The following is a 20,216-nucleotide window of genomic DNA, read 5'->3' as shown; positions in this document are numbered from 1 at the left end:
CTTATGAGAGTCTCATAATGCTCTCAAGTCTGAAGAGATCTACCTTGATGTGCAGCTGAATGAGAGTTCCTATAAAACAAGAAAACACGGCCTTTAGGTGACATTGGAGGCTGCCTTGCCTTTCAGACTAAAGTACTGTTAATGGAGACTCATTTTTCACAGTTCACAAAAAACACAAACATTCTCGATATACAGTATGAAAAAGCATACTTTCTTCCTTCAGAACTGCTGGCTTTTAGTAAAGTCATTCATTCATACATTCATTTTATATATCTTGATTATCCAATTCATCATAAATGACAATTTTGGGAACTTTACTACACCTATTGCCTTAAAATTATTTAGGTCATTTTAAAATATATTTTAAACTATTTTTGCGTAAAGATCTGTGAATTTTTAAAGCTTCTTCAAACAAATAAGCAGACACTGAAGAACAAGATAATCACAACCATAAATGAAGTATGCAAAGGTGGACCTAGTTAAATAACTAAAGATGGAACACTTTATTCTCAATAAGACAATGTCCAAATATCCTGGATTATAACTTTCCCGATCAGTGGCTGACAATGATACTGGGAATTGTGGGTTTTGGTCTAGTGGTTAAGATGCTACACTAGAAGAGGAGAGGTCTGAGTTCTACTCCTGCCTTAGGTATGGAATCAACTGGGCCAGTCACTTTTACCACTTCTGAAAATGTTACCAAAAAAACCTCCATAAACCTGTCCATGCAGTCAAGAGAAATCAAAATTCAACTGAAGATATCAAAATATCTAGTGTATCTGTAGGATGCGAAATTATGAAAGATTACTTTAGTAAAAATGATGTTGAGGGTAAATAGTGTAGAATTAATTCTAAGATCACACAGATGTATTTAAGGAAAATTATCATTTAAGGTTATGGATAACACAGAGCTGAAAATAAACAAAGGTGTTTTTATGAATGAAATGGAAAACACTAGATACAATTATTTATGTATAAAATACAATTGAAACAATGCAGCACTCTGTTTTCTTCAATATTATTCAGTCAGAATTTAATTGATGAAATGGCAGCTTTCCGTCCTTTTTAATTTTCTTTCTTATTAACCAAATGACTTTAATGTATGACAGTTTCCTGACTTACAATATCAGTTCATAATATACAGGTAGTCCTCGATTTAGGACCGCAATTGAGCCCAAAATTTCTGTTGCTAAGTGAGACATTGTTAAGTGAGTTCTGCCCCGTTTTACAACCTTTCTTGCCACAGTTTATTTATTTATTTATTTATTTATTTAATTTTATTTATATGCCGCCCAATCCCAAGAGACTCAGGGCGGCGTGTAAAATTAAAACAATAATCTAACAATAAAACAATAAAATAATACAATCATACAGCGTGTCCAATCATATCCCCCCCCCCGGGGACATCAGCCCCAGGCCTGCCGGAACAGGAGAGTTTTAACAGCCATCACAGAAAAGGCCCTTCCCCGAGGGCCCGCCAGCCGACATTGTCTGGCCGACGGGACCTGAAGGAGGCCCAATCTATGGGACCTCACCGGTCTCTGGGAACTATGCGGCAGTATGCGGTTCTGTAAGTTGTTAAATGCATCACTGCAGTTGTTAAATTAGCAACACAGTTGTTAAGTGAATCTGGCTTCCCTATTGAGTTTACTTGTCAGAAGGTCACAAAAGATGATCCCATGACTCTGTGACACCATAACTGTAATAAATATGAACCAGTTGCCAAGCATCTGAACTTTGATCACGTGAGCGTGGAAATGCCACAACGGTCATAAGTGTGAAAACAATCATAAGTTGCTTTTTTTAGTGCCATTGTAACTTCAAACACTGTTGTAAGTCGAGGAATACCTGTATCTAGAATACCACATTTTTTGCTGCTTCTCAAAGCTGTCATCATCCAATATGCAATGAATAAGACAAAGCTTTCCACAATCTGAATGCCATTTCCTCCTTAAGAATCGAACTGCAACCATCCAGATATAACAGTAAAGCATCCCCAGACACAGAGAACAAAACAGATCTTTGCAGGGGACCAATTAAAGGATTTGCTATAAAAAAAATCCTTTTCAGTGACTTTGGACTGGCACTTCTAAAAGAATCATTTAAGTCAGGATTTTTGTGGGATGTCTAAAAAAGTAGTAAGGGACCATTTCTTTTGGTGTTCCTCCTGATTTTGAGGGATTTATCTACTCTCTGTTATTTCTGCAAAATATCAATATCACTTTATCTGACACTGTCTGATTGACATTCAACTATCTAGAACCAGCCATCATTTCTACAATTATTTGCTTTATTAAGTCTGTGTAAAACTAAAAGATTTTTGGTAAACTGTTCAAATTTCTTTTTCTTTCATTTTGCTTATATTTGTTTTAAGTAAAATTGCCACCAGTTGATATATTTTTGCTGTTTGTTATAGCTCCTCAAAATACATTTTTAAAATAATTTCTGGGTTCAGTCTATGTTTGTGCAGCATATGAAGATAAATGGTGCAACATTTATTGTTATTGCTCCTACTAAGCTACACCCAACATCCCAATACTGTACAGCTCTGACTCAGCATAAATAAATTCCTTTTGCTAGAGAAAAATAAAAACTACACCACTACACCCAAAGACCTTCCCTGGACACATCTACTTTTGAAACTTTATGATCTCTCTGCTCAATCCCTTATCCTATTTAAATAAAGATGAAAGCATTTTTTAAAAAAAAATCAGTAACAACTGATACTGTTATTTTCAGTAAGAGCTATTATCAGAATAAAAGCACAACCTATATTTCTTTTACGAAGGTTATCTTTGTTAGGCTTACATCATATATAACCCCACATTAAACATATGTCAGACAAGGTCTAGTTGCTGAAAACATATGGTTCAAAGATGACAGTCTTATCTGGAAAAAAATTTCTTTACATTTTTATCCATAGTCTTAATAAATAACATTATCTTCTGCTTACTTATGTTACAGGCTCTTCTTCAGGCTTATTAGCATGAATATGAAGTATTCATGCTAATAATATTACCTGGAAATTTAAAAACAGTAGAAAAAGTAGAGAGGAAGACTGAAGTGAGGTTACCTCTATTAATTGGACACAATCCCATCAACCACAATTTCCCCCCAAAACAAGGGGTGCTACATAGAAATTAAGTAAGATTGTGCTATTTCATTTCAGCTAACCTTCTGTCATAAAACTTTGATTAAGTTTCTTGCCAAGGTAAAGACAATTTATAAATCTTTTGGGTTTAACATTTAATTTAATCTTTCTTACTGCCCCTTTTCAGACTATAGAATTATAGGTGTTATCTATTACCTTTCCTTACTACTTAAAATGTCAAGATCAATAAAAATGGTGGGGTTGGATTTTTTTGCTTGGTATCTAGAAGATGCCAAGGAATGAAGATATAGAACTGGATTGGTTGAGTTAAGAAAGCCGTTTCCTTAGCTCAGGGTTATGCAACCTTGACAACTTTAAGACTTGTGGACTTCAACTCCCAGAATTCCTCCGCCATGCTGACATCCCTATACATAAGTATTTCTCAACCTTGGAGATTTAAAGAGATGTGGACTTCAACTCTCAGAATTCCACCATGCTGGTTGGGGAATTCTAGGGGTTGAAGTCCACACCTCTTCAAGTCATTAAGGTTGAGAAACACTGATATACAATATATGCTACAGAACTGGCATTCATGCCAGAACCTGGTTCCATCATTGCTTTGAACTGGGATATATCAACTGTAGCTCTTGCTTGTGTCAGGATAGTTCTGGACAACAGCATTTCAAAATCTATCTCAAATTTTCCTTATGAGCCTAGGAATCACTGCAAAAATGCCCATCATTTTTACTGAAAAGATGTTATGTAGGAACAGTGCCAGAAAACGATATTTTTCCACATGAGAGCAACAGAAGCAGATGAAATTTAAGCACAGGTGGGAAGTTACTGCTTTTTATTGTTTTTATATTGGGTTTTTATCTTTGTAAGCCACGCGGAATCACTGAGGGTGAGTTGGGTGGCTATATAAATTTTCATATATAAACAAATGTCTAAATACCCAAATAAATGGATCTATAGATTACATGAGAAATCTTCAGAATAAGAATAAAAAACTGAACACAAACATACATCCACCATCATAAAGGTATCAAAGGATGTTCTCACGACTTTCACAATATTTCTGCATTGCCTGATCATCCTGCTCGCTTGCAGACTTTTCTGCATGTTATATTTGAGAAAACTGGAGTGGTCCAGTTTCCATACAGTTTACTGAAACTGCCTAGGATTGATTCATTACGATGTCTTGCTGAAGCCCTATTTGAATATAGGAAAAACTAAAGTTGAGATGTTCCGAACACAATGGATATATTCTAATTATTAAGCTATGGTTCTCCCCCCCCCAAATGGCCTTCTAGATCTAAAAAGTTCCTCATAGCAACTGCACTACTATTAAAGCATCATTCTATTAATCATAAAAACAGATATCCTGAGTTTAAAAATAATTCCTTTAGCAGGACATACAAGCGTTGGCCTTCTTCTCTGCACATTCTATTTGAGGCACTATTATGATTAAAGAATAAACATTAAATATGCAATTTCCTGTACTTATCTAGGCCAGACAAGATGAACCAATTATATGTTGTTGTAGATCACTGAAGATTGATAAAATTTAAATAATACCTAAAATTGTAAAGGATGTAATTTTCATAAGCACAAAGGAAAAAGTGCTGAGAGAAAGTAGAAAAATTAAATAGAAAATCAAGTTATAGTAAAATAAGTCCAAACATGCTTTCAAGAATAATGCTAATTTAGAACTGAATTCACTAGTAAATATCATACAAGGGCTTTTGAAAAGTTTTAACAATTCTTGCTATGGTACTTTATATAAAACTTTTGCCGTAAATCTTAATCCTCTTCTCTCTTAATCACATTTCCTTTTAAAGTATTTAGGTCAAGAATATTAGCATAAGGAGAGAGAGGGATTAATTTAGTACTGCGGTAAACGTTTATAAATGCAGCCAAGTAGTATATATAATAGCACATTGTTTAACTACAATGATATTATTGTCTTTCATAGTTAAATAGCATATTTTATCAATGTAAAAGAAAAGAAAGTATATGCTCATATTCAAAAATAATGTATTGCAACTCCATCTGCTAAACCTTCATGCTTCTGACATAAATGAAAATTCTGGGTTCAGTGTACACTAGTGCCAGTGAACCAATTCTTTGAACCTTAAACAGCAGCCCATAAATATTCTGAAGAAGCCAATATGAAACTTAAACAGAACCATTTATTTAGTATTACTATGCTATCACAGAAATACACTGTAAAGCAGGGGTCCCCAATCCCTGGTCCATGGAGTGGCATTGGTCCGCAGCGTGCCACAAACCGGACCATGCAAAGAAGCCCCATCGGTGGGATGCAGGCAGCACATGAAACCACGGCCCCTCCAGTCCACGGAAAAATGTCTCCCCATGGAACCTGTCCCTGATGCTCAAAAGGTTGGGAGGCCGCTGCTGTAAAGTAATCATATTCATTTTTTTTCTTTGCATACTCTGAACCGTAAGGAATATTATGAGATCTTCTTTTAAAATCTCAATTTCCAAAAACTAACAATGAATTTCATTTATAAAATATAGCCTAATAAAAGTTTGCAAAAAGGAAATAAAATGATAAAAGCCACAATAGAGAAGGAAAAGTGTCATACATATCAATCTATTTCTCTGCCTTTATTTGACTCATCTGTCATTGGACTACTTGAATGCTGATTTCCTTGTAGAACTCTAGCTACAATGTTCCCACCCCCCAAGGAAAACAGTATTATAACACTCCTCTTTATTAAACAAACTTTCCACCAGTTTATAGGATGAGGATACATCATCTTGCCTTACTGCCCACCTTTCATTTTTAAAATTACACAGCCAAGCTCTTTGTTTCTTGTAGGACACTCCTTCGGAAGTCACAATTTCAACAGCGGATGATACAACTGGATGCCACTGTTCTCATTTGAACATTGAAAAGATTCATTTTACTCACTCATCAGCCAGACAAAATAGGAAAAAAGGGAAATTCCTGGATAGAACACTCTAAGAGGTTTAAATGCCTATTGAATTGTCCATTACTGAACTAACGGATTTATTAATATTTAGAAGTTCATTTATATATCCCATGTTCTCAACATACAAACAAGCCTATGCTGCAATTAACAACAGAATCAATAATATCAAAAGCACAGAATTAAAACAATGAAGAATAAAATACAAATATCATCAAACTATCAAACCATAAACATCTATCTGAAAACCATTTTAAAGAATATTTTTAAAGTGGACATTTCTGGGATATTTCAAACATGGACTAAAATGGAATCTTCAGTAATATCCCAGCAATGGATTCATAGTCTTAAAAATGTTTGAATATATCTCTAGATTTGAGATTAAGGCTGATTTATCAAAAATTCACGTTTGGGGTGTATTGGACTTCCCAACGAATGTATCTGAATGATGGACATCAGACTTTCTGGAGGTATAAAAAACTTTGAGATTCATTGATTCATATGATATGATTTAGGGGTATTCCTTTTGGGATAGTGTATTAATGTATATAAGCAGTTTCATGGGAAAAAGTCGACAAAGCTGCCATAGGTTCAAAGAAGGAGTACAAACTGTAGCCTTAATAGGCTGCCAACCTTCTAAACCCTCAAAACAGTTCTCTTAAGTAATTTCGAATTACTTAAGAGAACTGTTAAGGTACCTTACTCTGAGGTAGGAATTAAATAGAAAACTGCCATTGTGGTTCTATCTTCTTGTAATAGTAATAGTAGTAAAGTTGGAAGGGACCTTGGAGGTCATCTAGTCCAACCTCCTGCTCAGGCAGGAAACCCTACACCATTTCAGACAAATGGCTGTCCAGTCTCTTCTTAAAAACTTCCAGTGTTGGAGCATTTACTGCTTCTGGAGGCAGGCTGTTCCACTTATTAATTGTTCTCACTGTCAGGAAGTTTCTCCTTAGTTCTAGGTTGCTTGTCTCCTTGATTAGTTTCCACCTGTTGCTTCTTGAAGCTTGCTTGTTCAAAAAAGTTTATTTGGTAACTGTTCTGAGGATCCCGCTGCTTTTGATAATAGCTTATTGAGGCACATGTTCAGGTAAGCACACAAACTTGTATATTGAAGTTGTACTTGCAAACAACAAAATAAATATGTTCTCCTTCTCTAGCACAAGGGTAATACATTTACTGAACAATAATTCTCCCATTTTTAACAGAGGTTACACTAAATAGCTCTGACTAATATATAAATTGATAAATTAATAGATTATAGGATTTTAAATCCTAAACCATCCACTGTCTTCCCTTAGGCAGCTGTCTAATGCCCTAACAGTCAGGTGGATATTTTATATTTACAGAATAAGCATTCTTAAGAATCCATTTTCTTGAAAGTTCCTTCAGAGCATTTTTAAAACTATTAATAGATTTCTATAATAAGCCTTGAAAGACTTTCCCAGTGACAAGATCATCTATCCCTCGATTTGATTAACCACTGGAAATTGCAAAACTCATCATTGTCTAAGCCTAGTGTTTCTCAACATTAGCAACTTTAAGATAGTATGTGGACTTCAATTCCCAGAATTCCTCAGCCAACGTAAGACGAAAGCAATAGGTAACCAAAGAAATGAGCAAATTTTGATGATTTTTTTTCTTGCATCATCTAAAAGAACACTGCCACATATGTATGATTCTTCTGACTTCTATACATGTGGGAGTCTCTTTGCCTCTGGCTGTTTTTAGACGTTTTTTTTTTTCTTGGCTGCCACTGGCAGGATACAACATTCTTCTATGCTAGATTTTTATTGTAGTTTTAACTTACCTGACAAACCTTTTCATATTTGCTCAAGACAGACCCCATTTTGCTCAAGGGGACGTCACTTTAAGGTCAGACCTCTGATTAATGCTTAAAAGTTACTGCCTCCCACTGGTGAAAAGTGTTTGTTGTCTGGAGAGCACAAGCCAAGTGCTGACAAAGACAAGATTACTGTATTGTCATATAAAAATTACATCAAATGATTTCCCCTTCCCCCCCATGCAATACATTGCAACCTGCTACTGCAACTCTACAAGTTGTTTAGAGTGGTCATCATCATCATCATCGTGGTTGTGATCCACCAAGAAAACAATTCAATTACATTTTCATATAGTCAGAGGAATGCTCTGTTCTTCCTAAGCATTGCTCTGTTACTGTTTCTTGACTCACTCTTTCCTTATGGGTTTTGCAGTAGCATCTAAGACAGAATCAGCCTCCCTATGAGCTTCCCACTGCTATCAGGTTAGATCTTTATAAGACATATAAGCCAAAATACAAATCACAGCAAACTATCCAGGTCCTACTTATTATTTTCACTCCATGTGCTTTTTTTGCAAGGTTGTGGAAACTTCCTTTTAAAATTGTTGTCATATCAAAACTAAATAATTCAAGGATATCCCTTCTGTTGTCTTCTCTCCATGGACCACTCAAAATAATAGCCAAGTGTGTGCCAGTTGTTCAAGCATTAAACCTAACATTACCCATTCAAGATTCAAAAGTTTCCATCCAACACAACCATACTTATATATAGCATGCTAATTTTTGAAAGAGTACTACTCCCTTGTCTGCAATTTTACTCATTACCTTCTGTGTCTCAAATTAACTCTATGAACGATCCCTTATGGTACTGTTCCTGTCCTGGTGTTTCATCTCACCACTGTAAATATTATTAATATTTGGATTCAACAGCTGTATGTCTAAAGTCCACATCAAACTCTACTGGACATCATATTCTATAATCAACAAAAGATTATATTTTAAATAATTTATCTACCTAAAAAAAATGCAAAACCAGTATGAAAAGCACAAACTCAATTTATAATTACTTAAATATTTACATAGAATATTTAGACATTTCTTTTTAAAAATTATTAAATAATTTCTTAGTCTTTTATGATACCGCATAATCATATTATATTAACTTTACTCAAAAACCAGCATTCTCTCACCCTTTTGATGGAACATTGTATGTGCCTTCCATTTCCTTTTCACATCAGCAGCTCTAACAGATGTGTCTTGATTTTGTAATGCTAAAATAAATTATCTTTCTGGAAATATAGTTTAAATATAAACTGGAAAAACCTTTCTTCTTCTATTTTTTGGGAGATCTTCTGGGTAATGACAGTGTCTTTTGTAGAGGAACTAAAAGGAAAACCTCTTTAAAATGGTTTCTAAAGGTATTCCTCCTAGAAAGTCAGTTAATATATGGAGGTTTCCTATATCAGCTTTCTCCAACGGTCTGCTACACTGAATTATCTTTGCCAGAGTAGAAGCCAAGCAGTTTGTTTACTTGAGATAAGCAGAATCAGTTACTTAAAAGCAGCATTTTCTCCTTTTGTCTGTTAATTCTTAGTGCCTAGCTGGTACCTGACACTGTTACTGTAACAGCCAGTGTGCTATTGTACAGACCAACATTAAAAATGCACAAAGCTTGTGATTTTCCTTTTTTAGGGGAAAAGAAAAGACTCTCTAGAAATAAATCAAATGTTACTGAGATAAGAAAGGAGAGGTCTATTTTATTGAAATACAATTATCCTAGGAAGAGCATTAGTTTTCTTCAGTTTTGCAAAAAAAAAGCAGAACATTAATCTCTGGGAAAAACTGAGATTTCATCCTAACTATTCCAATATGATTCAGAATCTTATTTCTTCCCAAGGAAATGGAAACAGGACTAAACTGCAAGAAAATATTGCTTTCCAAACTTCAGATTTTAGCTTGGTAATTTCCAAAGTGTAAGAAAATAATTTAGTTCCATCTGCCCCCAAACTACATTTGTATAACCATAGCTGCTCAGCATCAACTGCTACCCTGCTATATCACATATTAATGCATTATACAAAGCTATTTTTTTTAAAAAAAATAATGATTTTCTGCCTACCCTTAACAGCTATGTTATCAGAACTAAGATGTCATATAATGTCAAGGTATAAATCAGGGTTTATACACTACAATGATTGTGTTTTTTCCATTGTAGTATTAAGCCACAGGGAAAACACAGCTTGTGATATGTGAAACCAACCTTTATTTGGTGACCCAGAGTTCAGTTTGAAAAAGATTTAAATCATTGGATATGAACCATGAATGGGATTTTATATCACTGGTACATATAGAAGCAGAATATCATTATAAATTTATTTACCACTTACTTACATAATAGGACAAGATAAATGTAATAAGTAAACCTGATAGTATTTTCTAATTTTTGTAATTTTAATAAAACATTAAAACTGGAAAACCTCAAGCAATATAAGCGATAGTTATTATCACATGATAAAGATATATGAAAAACTTGGAACTAAATGTACTTTTATAATATTCTATAATGGCACATGAAGATGTCCTTAAGTAGCATTCTCCCTTTTTAAAGATTAGTGGGGTGCAGAGTCAGCATATTGCCCCCCCCCAACAATCTAGGTCCTCATTTTTACCGATCCTGGAAAGGCTGAGTCAATATATATGATTCTCTTTTAAGATGAGACATTTTCAAAAGTGAGTTTCTATCTCTCATTCTTACACGTACACCAATGGATTATCAAAGAAATCAACCCCAGACCTCACCTGAGGCCAGATTCAAATTGTCCTTTGAATACATTATGAAAAGATCCTGCTCTCTGGAAATGTTGGGAAAGATGGAAGGAAAAAGAAGAGAATTACCAGCAGCAAGAAGGATGGACAGTTACACTGATGATGGAAGACCTGAAAAAAACAGCTTAGGGAGATTATTATGGGGGGGGGGATTTTTTTTGTGATTGCTAGGAATTGAAAACAACTTGATAGCACATAATCAATAAAAGTTGTATTAAGTAGAATGAGAGACAAGGCACATTCCTTACTTCAGATAGTGTGATTTGATTCTTCCTGCTTCTGTGACATCCAGAGTAATACCACTATAGCAGGGGTCCTCAACCTTGGCAACTTTGTGGACTTCAATTCCCAGAATTCCTCAGCCAGCAAAGCTGGTTGAGGAATTCTAGGAATTGAAGTCCAGAAGTCTTAAAGTTGCCAAGGTTGGAGACCCCTGCACTAAATGACAATTTTAGAAAAATAGTAAAATTTAATCTGGGTCATCAATTTTAGTAAACAAATATTCTATTAACCCAGCTAAACCACTAGATTCTGGATGATGCAGCTTAGCCACGGACCCATTTCCCGGGAAGTATAAATAATGTAGACAAGGAGGAGTCCAAAGTTACTCTTTGTCCAGAACTTAATTTCTTTTAAATTAGCGTTTTAAAGACAAGGTAAAAATCTTAGTTACACCGGTTCATGAGAAGAGCCAAAGTGATGCAGCAATGCAGAAGAAAGCAAATGAGGAATCCATTAGGTGAGAGCAGCAACTTCCACTGCTGGACTTCATCAGGTGAAAAGAATACTCTGGACTGAATGAAGGGAGACTGCAGCAGCTGTGGCACGGAAGAAGTAACCATCTGAGTGTTTTCCTTCTTTTATGCTGCTCACCTCACAGCTTAGTGGGACTTCGTGCCCATGTTCTTTCACCACTGACAGGGTCCATCTGAGAGGCTTGCTTTGGGGCCTAGGGAGTCCTGTTTAGCTACTATGTGTTTCAGTCTAATTTCAAATCTAGGCATGAAAATTACAGCTTTTATTGATAATATATGTTGTGTCCACATTTGCACAAGTTTACATACATTTGGATTGCTTTATGTATATTTGCTCTATGGAAAAAAAGAGTTAACTACAGCTACTGCAGTCATGGAAACTTTTACGTTTAATGAAACACCTTATGTTACATTCAGTAACTCTCCAATTCAAGGCTGCTAATTTTCTAATCGCCAGTAAATGCCATAAGAAAAAACACAGAAGTAGAAACCTTCATCAACAGACACGCATATTGATAACAGTATGGCAACAACTGAAACAATGGACATTGAATAATTGTATCTCTTTAAGCTAGATATGCAGCACATCTGGAGAACTCTCTTAAGAAATGAGAGGAAACAAGCAAGCTATATTTAGAATACAGGCCAGTGTCCAAGGCAAGAAAACACTCATCAAGAAGACACTTAAATCTGCTTAACTCCTTCTTCCCTGTATTTCCATAGGGTCTGTAATCAAGGGCAATTGGTTAATAACTTCATTCTGAAAAAAGGGAAGACGAACCTATTCCTAAAAGATGAGGATTTTGAAGGTGTGTGTGTGTGTGTATGAGAGAGAGAGAGAGAGAGAGAGAGAGAGAGAGAGAGAGAGAGAGAGATTGTATGATATTTCTATCTCCCAATAGCATGTTAATTTATTCAAAATGTTTCCTCCCTTGGATGTTTGCTAACAATGGTTCAGCACATCTTAGATTTCAAGACTGAATTTATGAATGAGCCAACAGCACTGTGCAGCCAGATTTATATCTACTACTTACATTGCTTTGGCTATGGGAAAGAGTCCCTCAAGTATCCTTATTTATATGTTTAGAGATCATACATATGGGGAAGATAATGGCTGAGCTGGAATCCCACACTGCATGAAAAACACTGCATGAAGAACTCTAAGAACGAATCACCCTCCTCTGGGGATCTTGATGAGCCAGATCCTGTCAGTCTCAAAGACTTGGTTGTTTCCTTGGACTTTGGACTTTGGATGTTTTACTATGTGTATGTACTTTGCAATTTATTTACATATTGTTCTCTAACAGTCTAGAACAGGGGTGTCAAACTCAATTTCATTGAGGGCCACATCAGTATTGCGGTTGCCCTTGGCGGGCCGGGTGGGTGTGACCAAGGTGGGGGTGGTCTACTGGTGGGCGTGGATGGAGTGGGTATGGCCTACTGGGTGGGCATGGCCAGCTCTACATCATTCACGTCAAGGGTGCCTTTAGGGGCCTGGGCAGGAGTGAGACAGATCTGAGGGTCTCTGGCAGAAGGGGGTGGGACCGGGGCAAGCACCAAAGCATGGTCCATTTCTTCATTCCTCACACCTCCCCAGCATGCACTCAGGGGCGGGCTGACGTGGCAGGGGCTGGTTCCTCACTGTTTCTAGACGGCCTTGTGGAGCTAAGACTGAATGCGTTTCAGCATAGATGGCCACCACAAAATTGTACATTGGCTCCCAGCCAGCCTGGGCCAAGGCCAAGGCAGCGGGGGCCGTTCCCTCACTGTTTCCAGGATGGCTTCGTGGGCCACATGAAACCACTTCGTGGGCCGCATCCGGCCCCCAGGCCTTGTGTTTGACATGTCTGGTCAAGAATAACAAAAAATTACACTATATAGGGTATTATTTTTACTAACACAGATGAAAGCTAATAGGGAAAAGATTTATTTAATCCTACTGATTTCTAAACCACTTGTCTTTACCATTAGCTGTTACAGAAGTTTAAAAGTTTCTTATTTTAGGGGACAGCTCCAATTTTAGATTTTAATTATTTTTTTTAGAAGATAAGAGTAAAAGATACTACTTATTTTCATGGTTGCAAAGAAATTCCTCATCACACATAATCTATAGACTATATAAATCCTGTCAATGTATGCCTATAGTTATTTGATTCTTTTTACAAACAACAAAATTAATATCCTCAGTAACAATACTTTGTTATTGTTTACTATTATTGTTTAATAACTCTCATAATCTAGAATAGCTTTTATAATCCAAAGGTAAAAATCATAATCCAGAAGATAAAAATTATGATATTGGATTATGACTTGGGGAACTTGGAGGTTTTTAAGAAGAGACTGGACAGCCATTTGTCTGAAATGATATAAGGTCTTCTGTTTGAGCAGGGGGTTAGACTAGAAGACCTCCAAGATCCCTTCCAGCTCTATTCTGACTGATGAACTGAAGCATAGCCAAAATGTATCTGAAATAATGCTATTCAATTTCTTTCAATCTTTCAAATCAACAATAACATTATATCATTGTTTATGCAGATAAAACTGGAGTACTCTGAAAAATGTGTACACAGTGGCTAAGAGCATTCAATAGTAGCTTAAGTAAAGTCATTATGTGATTGATCATTTACATAGCTTATCTAACTTTGGGTGCCTGTAATATTACCTCACAAGACCTATGCTTATCTAGGCATGTGAAGCACAAGAATTAAAAATGTATATGGCATTCAATCTTCAATAGTTCTGGACGATTACAAAAAAAATGAAACAAAGAACTATATAATAAGGAATGTAGACAACATGAAACTAAAATGGAAAATGTATACTTAAACTGGAGGAAAGGATGGAGCATTGTGGAGCCTGTTTTGAAGTTCTTTCCTCTCCCAGATATGCTCTTAGATAAACTTAAGCAATTTTACTTGTCACTGCGCAGGAGAATTTTAGGTTGTTTTGGTCATCAGTATTCTGAAGAAGGGCCTAATGCTTCAATACCAAAAGTAAAAGGGGGAGATAAATATGTTTATATATGATGTGGGCAGAGTACAAGGCTTAATGCTCCATGCATCTCTTAAAGCTTTGGATGTAGATTCCTAGTGTTATAGTTTTCAGCTACTAACTTCTACTACACAGAAAATTATCACACTTACTTTGATGCAATCTTTTAAAAACAGATTAATTTGATTTAAGTCTCATTTTTAAGACTCAGTTTCAGAATTATTCCATACAACATCTTGCTTCTTCACTGCTTCCTTGAACTTCCTTTGTTTTGTCTTAAAGTCTACTTTTGTCTACCTCTAGAATAGGCAAAGTAAATCACTACAATGACAACACATCAAAGCTGTTCTCTAGCTAGCACTGGGAGAAAATGAAGTAATTCTGTGATAAACTATATTTCTGTGAAGATAAGTAATATACATGTAGCCAGCTTGTATAACATTCTGTGAGAAGGAAATGAATGTGAAAGGTGTATGTATGCTTGGATAGAACTATAATTGCCAAAATAATATGTCTAATACTTTATCCACATCCATAATAATTTTTCTTTTTTACCTACTGGATTTGTTATTAATATTTAACATTTCTGTTAATTGAGGCAAAATGTTCTAAAAACCTTTCCCATGTAATTCCAATTCCTTTCAATAAAATTTCTTTATTCAAGAGAACATCCCAGAAGACCAGGCCTCTGATTGAATCTATCTATTTTGCTATGTGCTTCATGTGTTGATATAGTAAGATTGGACCACCCAGTTCTTATGCTAGAAGATTTGATGGCCACAGAAGTATAGTACAGTTTAGTTCAGCTAGAAAACTTACTTCATTTCAAGTAAGAATCTCAACCTTACATGTTATCAACATTCTCTAAGGAAACATTTCAAGCCAACAGACATGGAAAAGAGGAGAAATTTCTTCATACATATGAACTGACTGGAGAATCTGTCTCTACCACTCCACAGGAAATTCTGACATCTTCTTAGTTCAAATTTCTTATTTGTATAAAGGCTCATACAATATTTAATGCTATCAAACAAAAGTACAAATTTAATCCTTTTTTGTTGTTCACAAGCTTTCCAGAAGAGAATAAGTTCCTGCCATGAAAAATATGAAATGGAAGCTAGCTTAAAAATGCTGGATGAGCTGAATTAACTGCTTGTTAACTCAGAGAAATGTGTTATATTACTATCTAAAAGGCATCATTTACTAGAATTATACATGTATTTTGAAATGGATTCTTAATAATTTTCACAATGCAAGAGATTAGCTCCATCTACAAAGTTTCAGCATCATAAATTTAGGATTGCTTGAAAAATATAACAACCTCTGGGTTACAATATGATCCCTATAGAGAGAGACAGGTGTTCTGCCTATTGATGGGTACCCCTGCTAGCTAAACTGCTGACTTGCCTTGATGACACAGGAATTTATCCAGAGAGCTAGAGAAGGGGAAATAAACAAGAAATAACGGATGGAAACTGATTCAGGAGAGATTCAACCTAGAAATCAGGAGAAATTTTCTGACAGTGAGAACAATCAACCAATAGGACAGCTTCCTTCAGAAGTTGTGGGAGATTCGTCACTAGAGACTTTCAAGAAGAGATTGGACTGCCATCTGTCACAAATAATGTAGGGTCTCCTGCGTGGGCAGGGGTTGGACTAGATGACCTGGAAGATCCCTTCCAACTCTGTTATTTTATTCTATTCTAAATAGCCCAAATTATTGATCAGTTAGTCCTCTGAATATTCTTGCCAAATGTGAGATCAAGATGTCATTATATAAATTGGAAGTCTGGAAGGATGTTGATATTATAAATAACCAATAACAGCCTGGTTTAGAAAGGCTCAAATCATACTTGAATACTGCAGGTTCTATTTTATCTTGCTTCTTAATGCACTATTATAAAATATTTGTACATAGTACTTGTGTATGTCACTGTTCCTTTTACTTATAAATAATAAGTAAGCTATGGAAAAACTATCAGTGTAGAAAAGCCCCCCCCCTACTATATTTAATGTAGCAATTGTATTTTAATAGAGATACAAGGGGGAAATTATAGCAATGGTCTTTTAGCATGAAGTTTCATGTCAAACATTAGCACTTCTTACTGACTTCAGATATATAACAAGTTTTTGCTTATTAAAAAGGGACAGTGTTGTACTCTAGGGCCTTTTCACAACATTAACCAAAGCAGCGATACTTGAATTAATACTTGATTAATGAAGTGTTGCTAGAAATTTTATTCATTCAGCCACTTGACACTAATAGAGAAAACTGAAAATCTGAAGTTCTGTGTATGGGTGTGTGAATGCGCCTGTAAGTCTGAATGTGGCTACATATGAAACGTTGATAGTTTCAAAAGAGTTTTCCATAAAAGAGCTACAATTCTTTATGAAGATGAAAAAAAATACCTTAGTATGTTTAACAATGGAATAATATTACAGAAAAGGATAGAGAACAGAAGACTGACACAATTTATGAAACATTGTTCTAATCTCAATTTATCATCACCCGTTTTTAGAACATAAAATAAAATATGTATGGAGGATCCAAAAAGCATGGACTGCATTACTGAAATATATTTCCAGGGCATCATTCTTGTTAAACTGATTCCAAATATCAATCAGGATCTATGTCCTTAATATTAGGCTGTACAAGTACAGTGTTTGTTATCATTCATTCTTAAAACTGAGAAAAAAAATCATATAGAAATTCAGGGAAAAAAGAAACTACTAACTGAAGCCATTTTGAAAAATTTGCAATATAGTACAGTAAATATGTATTTTGTTGGATTTATATACTGGCATTTCTCCAGAAGCTCAAGGCAATTGGATTGCACTCCTTCTCCATGAATTGCTTAAACTTGTCCTTGATATCAGGTAACATATAATGAACCACTCAAACCTATACATCTTTAACCCAGGCCTATAAAATCTGAAGCATGAAGGCCAACCAGATTGCAACTCTTTTGTCTGTTTAGTTGTAATGCTCTGTCATCAGAAATCAGAGAATCGGTTTAATAAATACATTTAGCAGCTAGCAGATCCCCAACTAAAGACGACAAATCATTTTAAAAATCTAAGAAAGAAAATACCAGTACTGTCTGAGGAACTGTCTACTTTATCCTTTTTGAGATGGCATATCATTTTGAAAGACAATCAGAAATGGTAGCTTGCTTTTTGATCACTAATTGAAGAGTATTATGTTAAAACGAGGGAAATGAGAACGGAGAGAAATGAATTGCTGGAGAGCAGACAGGATGAAAACCTCAGGAAACAAACCCAGCAAAATCAATCTACATGCTATGCATTTTAAGCAGAGAGAGAGAGAGGCATTTTTGCTGAAAATGGTGAGGAGCTTGATTGATTATGTCTATAAATGTGGAGAAAACAACTGGCACACACAGCTATTGCCCTGCACGATACAAAAGGAATCCCACTAACCTTTCTAAAGAAAATGCCTACATGCTCTGGCAGCACTTCTAAAAGCTGATCAGGGCTGAAAACTGCCAACCTGGCTAAAACACAACCTTATCAGCCAGCCTTTCTAAACAGACTCCACAGCTTTCCCATTGCCATTTCAATCCTTGCCTTGTGTGGTTGAAAGGAGGGGGGGGGGGAACGGATAACGCAAGCTCATACTTACATTGCTTCCGATGGCTCCCGAATCAGGCTATTTGTCTGTGCCTGCTGCAGAGACTGCGACCCTCCCATCCTCAGGGTGCCCTTGTGTTGGAGTTCCCAGCAAGTGTAGCCAGCCTCTGTGTAAATCCAGCACCAAGAAGCCCAGAGAGATCAGGATGGCAAATGCTGCAAATACTGCAGTGCAGATGAAAACAGCTGCTTGCATTGGGGGCAACAATCCAGAGACTTTAACAGCAGCTTCTCTCCTTTGAACTGTTGCCAGGTTCCTTCCTCAATCTCCCCACTCGCGCCCCCTCCCTTTCTTTGCCTTTACTCAAATGAAAATTGATTTTGAATACATAAAATGTCCCGGCTATTGTCGCTATTGTGTCAGGCTACGTAACAGCCTGGGAGAATTGAAGCTAAGTCCTGGGTAAGTGCTTTGCAAGGGCTGTTGGCTATTCCAAGTGGCTTTGGGGGAGGGAAAAAAAAGGAAAAGAAAATTAAGACCCTCCCTTTAAGCACACATTGTCAGCTACTGTGGATCCCGAAGAATCTCCAGGCAGGATCATTACATTGTGTTGACTCAGCTGATTTGAAATGCAAATAGATTTGCATGCCACATCTAGCATGTGCTCTTTATTTTGGGGGCAAGCACCACATCTACTTTAGAGCAGCAAACAATGCAGACTAAAGTATAGGATTTTTAAAAAATTCACATTGCTTTTTCCCTCCCTTCCCTTCAAACAAAAGACCCCATCCCTCTCACAGAAATGGAATCTTCCACTGGAGAAGTAGGGGGAAATGTCACAGAAGAGCTAAGAGAAACAAGGCAACAGGAAACTGCTGTAGATAAATATATTAGTAAACATATTTCCTTAAAGGCGAGATGACAGGACAAAGCAGGATGGAGAAAGGCAGTGTCAAAGACATTTGTGAGTAAATTCAGCCAGTGTACCAATTAGTACATCTGCTGGACAGTCAAGAAGCAGCGCTGGTTGAGGGTATTAAGAAAATAGCTCCGCTTCCTGAAGGATGAGATTCTTTCATTATTGTCCCTATGTATAACTGCACTTTTTTATTACAGATCACAGATCCACCAACCACAGCAAATATGTATGAACTATACAGGTGGTCCTCAATTTACAACCACAATTGGGACCACACTAGTCAGCAAGTCGGTTACTAAGTGAGTTGCACCCAACTTTACAAGCATTTTTGCTATGGTTGTTAAGCAAGTCACTGAAATGAATTGTTCATTCAAATGATTGTTAAGGGAATCACACAATCGTAAGTGAGTCTGGCTTCCCCCATTGACGATGCTTATTGGAAACTATCTGGTAAGGCTACTATCTGATCTTGGCTTGCTGCAACTGTCGTGAATACATATTAATTGCCAAATGCCCAAATTCTGATCCTGGGATTCTGGATATGCTGTGATAGTTGCAAGTGCGAGGACCATTCGCAAGTCACTTTTTTCAGGGCAGTTGTAACTCCGAATATTAGTGAAACAAATGGCTGTACGTTGATGATTATCTGTATTATGTTGTGGAACTGACTTTGTGGCTGGGAATAGAAAATACTGCCCTATGGACTTATCTAAAAGCACCATAAATGCAATTGATTTTCTAATACTTCAAGGTAGCAAAGATTAGGTACACTGTGCAGCAGGCACAACCTATTCTACAATGCAAGTCATGATCAGGGTATCTAGGAGGAATTTCTTAGGGCCATTGATCCCATTGTTCACCGTGTACTATCAAGGCTGGTTTAGATTTCTCAGCCCAAAGGAGAAGTTAATTACATACAGTAGTTTTGCAATAGAACCACTCATATCAACCAGGGGCGGGCTAGGCAACCCTGGCTGTTTTATGATTTGTGGACTTCAACTCCCAGGAATTCTGGGAGTTAAAGTCCATGAATCATAAAACAGCCCAGGTTGCCTACCCCTGAACTAGGGCTTCATATCCTTTCCAATTGTCAAAACAGAATTCTTAACTTTTAAAAAACTTTAAAGTAGAAGTTTGGCTTTCAGCTACTCCATTTTCTGTTGTTCCTTCTTTAGGATGCTGCTGGGCCCAAAGCATTCTTGGGAATGAAAACAGAAAGGATATGGCAGGGCAGAAGGAAATCAGAACTCAGTCATCTGTTAACCATCCAGTTCTCTCAAACTGAAACTGGAAACTAAATCA

At 36.4% G+C, this 20,216-nt stretch overlaps 1 protein-coding gene across 9 annotated transcripts in view; it reads right to left on the bottom strand.

Annotated features, from left to right (window-relative positions):
• TACC2 (transforming acidic coiled-coil containing protein 2) overlaps positions 1–20,216 on the bottom strand; it is a 192,923-nt gene that overhangs the window by 58,443 nt on the left and 114,264 nt on the right. Inside the window, exon 1 of one of the 9 annotated variants that reach the window (XM_039336694.1) lies at positions 18,047–18,516. The exons of 7 other annotated variants lie outside the window; for them this stretch is intronic. In XM_039336694.1, coding sequence (XP_039192628.1) covers positions 18,047–18,114 — 68 coding nt within the window. In that variant the 5' untranslated portion in view covers positions 18,115–18,516. Of the gene's footprint in view, positions 1–9,021; positions 9,257–18,046; positions 18,517–20,216 lie in introns of those variants that run through there. One more of the 9 variants, XM_039336781.1, reaches the window with a different exon arrangement.

Source organism: Crotalus tigris, unplaced genomic scaffold (genome assembly GCF_016545835.1).
Source record: "Crotalus tigris isolate CLP2741 ecotype Arizona unplaced genomic scaffold, ASM1654583v1 scf7180000017536.10889498, whole genome shotgun sequence".
In the NCBI taxonomy this organism is placed as follows: domain Eukaryota; kingdom Metazoa; phylum Chordata; class Lepidosauria; order Squamata; family Viperidae; genus Crotalus; species Crotalus tigris.
Note: the sequence above shows the minus strand (reverse complement) of the source record. Positions and strands in the feature narration are given on the sequence as shown.